At 38.8% G+C, this 6,000-nt stretch overlaps 1 protein-coding gene across 1 annotated transcript; it reads left to right on the top strand.

Moving 5' to 3' along the window:
* The first annotated feature begins 190 nt into the window (after positions 1-190).
* Positions 191-5,096, top strand: LOC131937412 (uncharacterized). Its single transcript, XM_059294811.1, has 5 exons — positions 191-310; positions 3,711-3,812; positions 3,963-4,205; positions 4,623-4,772; positions 5,044-5,096. Exons 2-5 carry the CDS (start codon positions 3,737-3,739, stop codon positions 5,094-5,096), a joined length of 522 nt encoding a protein of 173 aa, XP_059150794.1. The 5' UTR covers positions 191-310; positions 3,711-3,736.
* Positions 5,097-6,000: the final 904 nt, after the last annotated feature.

Consider the following 6,000-nt stretch of genomic DNA (forward strand, 5'->3'; position numbering starts at 1 on the left):
TGTTTGGTAAATTAGAAACCAGCCAAAGATAACAACTAGTAGATGACAGTGGCCGTTTGTGGTCGGGCAATACAAAATTTAATACAGGTTTAACCACGTTTAATCAAGTTTAACCAAGTTAACTTTAATTCATGCAATCAGAATGTGGGACATGTTTTCCTTATAAACTGGATACAATGGGAGGGGGGTGGGCTGTGATCTGCTAGCTCTTCAACCTACACGAAATAAAAGATAAGAGTTTTTTGGTTACAATAATAGCAAAACCTAGTTAGGTGAATCAGTCAATCTGCTAAGTCAGTCAGTAAGTTAGGTAAGTCAGTTAGTCTGGTGAGTCAGTCATGAGAGTCAGGTGAGTCAGACAGTCAGGTGAGCCAGCTAGGTGAGAACCCTAATGTCAGCCATTCGGCGAATGACTATATTGCAATTTTTTTTATTCATTGAAAAGAAGATAAAAATGAACATTGTCGCGATTTTAAAGAATGTGTGTTCAGATTGAGTTTGTGGTGTGTCTTGTAGATTGTGTGTGTAGCTAGTGTGTGGCGTGTTAATTATTGTGTGTGTAGATTGTGTGTGGTGTGTCTTGTAGATTGTGTGTGTGTAGATAGTGTGTGGTGTGTAGTAGAATGTGTGTAGATAGTGTGTGGTGTGTCTTGTAGATTGTGTGTGTGTAGATAGTGTGTGGTGTGTAGTAGAATGTGTATAGATAGTGTGTGGTGTGTCTTGTAGAATGTGTGTGTAGATAGTGTGTGGTGTGTAGTAGAATGTGTGTAGATAGTGTGTGGTGTGTCTTGTACATTGTGTGTGTGTAGATTGTGTGTGGTGTGTAGTAGAATGTGTATAGATAGTGTGTGGTGTGTCTTGTAGAATGTGTGAGTAGATAGTGTGTGGTGTGTAGTAGAATGTGTGTAGATAGTGTGTGGTGTGTCTTGTAGATTGTGTGTGTGTAGATAGTGTGTGGTGTGTAGTAGAATGTGTATAGATAGTGTGTGGTGTGTCTTGTAGAATGTGTGTGTGTAGATAGTTGTGGTGTGTCTTGTAGAATGTGTGTGTGTAGATAGTGTGTGGTGTGTCTTGTATATTGTGTGTGTGTAGATAGTTGTGGTGTGTCTTGTAGAATGTGTGTAGATAGTGTGTGGTGTGTCTTGTAGAATGTGTGTAGATAGTGTGTGGTGTGTCTTGTATATTGTGTGTGTAGATAGTGTGTGGTGTGTAGTAGAATGTGTGTAGATAGTGTGTGGTGTGTCTTGTAGATTGTGTGTGTGTAGATAGTGTGTGGTGTGTAGTAGAATGTGTATAGATAGTGTGTGGTGTGTCTTGTAGATTGTGTGTGTGTAGATAGTGTGTGGTGTGTAGTAGAATGTGTATAGATAGTGTGTGGTGTGTCTTGTAGAATGTGTGTGTGTAGATAGTGTGTGGTGTGTCTTGTATAATGTGTGTGTAGATAGTGTGTGATGTGTCTTGTAGAATGTGTGTAGATAGTGTGTGGTGTGTCTTGTAGAATGTGTGTAGATAGTGTGTGGTGTGTCTTGTAGAATGTGTGTGTGTAGATAGTGTGTAGTGTGTCTTGTAGAATGTGTGTAGATAGTGTGTGGTGTGTCTTGTAGAATGTGTGTGTGTAGATAGTGTGTGGTGTGTCTTGTAGAATGTGTGTGTGTAGATAGTTGTGGTGTGTCTTGTAGAATGTGTGTGTGTAGATAGTTGTGGTGTGTCTTGTAGAATGTGTGTGTGTAGATAGTGTGTGGTGTGTCTTGTATATTGTGTGTGTGTAGATAGTTGTGGTGTGTCTTGTAGAATGTGTGTGTGTAGATAGTGTGTGGTGTGTCTTGTAGAATGTGTGTGTGTAGATAGTTGTGGTGTGTCTTGTAGAATGTGTGTGTGTAGATAGTGTGTGGTGTGTCTTGTATATTGTGTGTGTGTAGATAGTTGTGGTGTGTCTTGTAGAATGTGTGTGTGTAGATAGTGTGTGGTGTGTCTTGTAGAATGTGTGTGTGTAGATAGTGTGTGGTGTGTCTTGTAGTGTGTGTGTAGATAGTTGTGGTGTGTCTTGTAGAATGTGTGTGTAGCTAGTGTGTGGCGTGTTAATTATTGTGTGTGTAGATAGTGTGTGGTGTGTGTTGTAGAATGTGTGTAGATAGTGTGTGGTGTGTCTTGTAGAATGTGTGTGTAGCTAGTGTGTGGTGTGTCTTGTATATTGTGTGTGTGTAGATAGTGTGTGGTGTGTCTTGTAGAATGTGTGTAGATAGTGTGTGGTGTGTCTTGTAGAATGTGTGTGTGTAGATAGTGTGTGGTGTGTCTTGTATATTGTGTGTGTAGATAGTGTGTGGTGTGTCTTGTAGAATGTGTGTGTAGATAGTTGTGGTGTGTCTTGTATATTGTGTGTGTAGATAGTGTGTGGTGTGTCTCTAGAGATTCCTGAGTTAAGGAGCTCTAAGGCCAATGTTTAGTTTAGATAACGTTCTTTAGTTCGCCTGTCACATTCAGTGGCGCAGAGGTTAGATTACAGAGGCTACACACACCTTGCACAACACAGTACCTAGTCAATGCAGAAGTTACATAATTCATACATAATTACATAACATAGTGATTATTACAAAATACTAATTAAACTACATAGTGATTACACCGCATGCTAATTTTACAAAACACAAGTTACACAATAAAGCAGCTACATATTACATAACACACTAGCTACATACCATACTTACTCTACTTCACTGTCCGATCTCCTCTAAACTTTCTCGAATATTCTTATATAAATCAAAAGGGGGTGGCAATTCGGGATATAGCATGGTTTTAATCCATTTTTAATTAGTTAAACTTTTTTAAAAATTCATAAAAAACGTTTTAATAACAAGCTTTTATGCTATAATGCACTAAAAAGTAGAAAGTAAATTATACACTACTATTGAAATAACTATAAAGAAAAGCGTGGGTCACTTTAGTAATTATCGGATACCTTTACTAATATTTAAGAAGAAACCCACACTTTTCTTTATAGTTATTTAGATAGTAGTGTATAATTTATTTTCTACTTTTTAGTGCATTATTACATAAAAGCTTGTTATTAAAACGTTATTTATGATTATTTTTTTCAGTACTTTGAATTTTTAAAAATTTACAATAGAGTTGCATGACTAAAAACTATTGCGCACTTAATGAACGTGATGACGCGTGTTTAATAGTGCGGAATAGTTTAATGAGACAGCCTACTTATTTGGACAAAATATATTTAATTCATAAAAAATTAATCAGTCGACCAAATAAGTCAAATTTAATGTCATGTTGCATCGTCTTCTTGTCTTGACGTACGTACCAACTACGAACAGTATCTGTCAGTTAGAAGACTGACTGACGACAGACAGAGGAAGTGAGTTAAAAGAAAGCTTGTAAAAAATGTGTATGTACTAATGCACTAAAAAGTAGAAAATAAATTATAGACTACTATTTAAATAACTATAAAGAAAAGCGTGGGCCACTTTAGTATCTATTGGATACCTGTACTAATGTTTAGGAAGAAACCTACGCTTTTCTTGGTCAGTTGAAAATGCTTCAGTAAAAGCCTGTAATGACTTCGTGTCAACTTTAGTATTTTCAGTGGTAAAAAATTTTAAACAATCAATTTATTTCGGGAAGCGCAAATTCTTTTGAACTATCTGTCTTTAACTTGGCGGCTTTTTAATTATTTTATATATCTCTCACCTCACTTACAGGTTTTAGATTTTTTTGTCTACCAAACATGTCCTGGATCTCAAGTTTGCTGATTCTGTTCTTGTTTGCTACAGTTTGTTTGGCCTTAAGTTCGCCCAACATGTGTACGTTTTTTTTTATGGTAATACGTGTTATTGGCCTAATTATTTGGCCTCAAGTTCTTCCAAGCTTTGTATATTTTAAATTTATGTTCATGTTTGTTAATCGCCTAATTGTTTTCAAAGATTAATAATTTGAAAGCGTTTCATCCCAAGTGTTTCTGAACAACTACTGCGGTGAAACTGTGACTGTCAAGGGTTCGACCATCCTGAAGTCCACCATATTCCAGGATAATGACTGCAAAGTAACGCTTGTAGCCGCCAATGGTAACAACCTGGTGGCACACTTCAACTTGTACAAGCAGACGTCTGGGGTTGCTGCCCTTGCTCACCTGTTCACTGGCGACTGCTTGTCTGAGTACATTCAGTTGTACAATGAAGTTAATCGGCCAAAAATGGGTGAGTAGACCATACAAGGACACACAGACAGACACACACAGGCACACACACAGGCAAGACACATACAGGTAGACACACATACACTTAAAGGGCCTCACGCACGCTTATGCGGATAGTACTAAATATGTTGTAAACAAACATGAATTCTGTGTGGAATATCACATCATCAATTCCAGTTCGTGCCCAAGACACGTGGGGTAGATGAAGTAGAGTCCATTGTGTGAAATATGTTACAGTTTTAAAAATTTACACAGTTTTAACTAGAGAGTCGTATTAACTAGTTTCACCCGAAGCTTTGTATGGATAAGAAAAATTAATAAAATTCAAACCCAAAACTTGAATACAACCTTTATAACTCAGTTGCTATTTCAACCATCACGTTGTTGTTGTTAATTAAACTTGAACTATCTATGTCAGGAAGCCACGGCTACTGCAAGTCTGTGAGACCAACTGACCACTACCAACTGGGTCAGTCTGGAAGATTTGAGTACCACGGTGTTTTCCTCAAGTACCTGACCTTTGAGCTTTTGATCACTGAGACGTACAAAAAGTCCACGCCAGATGAAGGTAGGTTGTGGTCATTTTATGGCCGTTTTGTTGCTTTAAAGTGGTCTTGTCTATGTGAGCCGCCTACAAGCTATAATATACATCAAATAGTTTATCCCTTGGTCACAGTCTGTCATACATCATGTCGTCAACAATTGCCATTATTTTGTCGACACGTCCTTTACTTTTGTTTTCTTTTGTCCAGAATGTCCAACTGGTCAGTTTGTCCTGTTTGTCCCTCTGTGTAATGCCACATAGCACGACATAACACCTGTTGTTTCATCTTGTCCAGAATGTCCAGCTGGTCAGTTTGTCCTGTTTGTCCCTCTGTGTAATGCCACATAGCACGACATAACACCTGTTGTTTCATCTTGTCCAGAATGTCCAGCTGGTCAGTTTGTCCTGTTTGTCCCTCTGTGTAATGCCACATAGCACGACATAACACCTGTTGTTTCATCTTGTCCAGAATGTCCAGCTGGTCAGTTGGTCTTGTTTGTCCCTCTGTGTAATGCCACATAGCACGACATGTCACCTGTTGTTTCATCTTGTCCAGAATGTCCAGCTGGTCATGTTTGACTGTGAGTGGCTCAGGAACTGTGTGGACGATGCCCTCAAGTGTAACGGCTACAACAACTGCGGCTCTAATGATGACGAGACGGTTGGGTGTGGACAGCCCTCAACGTTCTCGTTCACGACACTGTCATTGTTTCTATCGATGTTGTGTTTGTTGTGGCCAATGTTTTGAGTCAGTGCTGAGTTGAGACAACTCACCATTAAACTTAACAGCCTCTCAGCTGTGTTACCTGGTTTTGTGTGCATGACTGTTGACCTGTATGCCGCGAGTTTGGATCCCGTGCTCGAGTCTGCACGTCGTCGATGAGTCCACACAACTCTAGTGGGCAAGTGACGCACTCTGGGAGATGTAGATGATGTTTGGCATAGTGCAAAACAATTTTTTTTTCAAATGCCGAGGTCATAAAATTACATAAGCTCTAATTGCATCTGCCTTTGGAGGTGACTAGAAAGATGTTCAACGGAAAATTGCGCACACAGGAAAATAGTGCAAAGAGAAAAATGCGCACTCACAAAAATGCGCAAACAGAAAAGTGCGTACACAGAAAATGACAAACAGATCTTTCGGCAATTATGATTGTGACAATGTGTGTATGTATGTGTGTGTGTGTTTATGCTTGCATGTATAAGTTGTTCTGTGTATGTGTAAGAAAATAAGAACACCAAGGAAGAGTGT

This window comes from Physella acuta, unplaced genomic scaffold (assembly GCF_028476545.2).
Source record: "Physella acuta isolate Inbredline_101_S28 unplaced genomic scaffold, ASM2847654v3 ptg000209l, whole genome shotgun sequence".
In the NCBI taxonomy this organism is placed as follows: Eukaryota; Metazoa; Mollusca; class Gastropoda; family Physidae; genus Physella; species Physella acuta.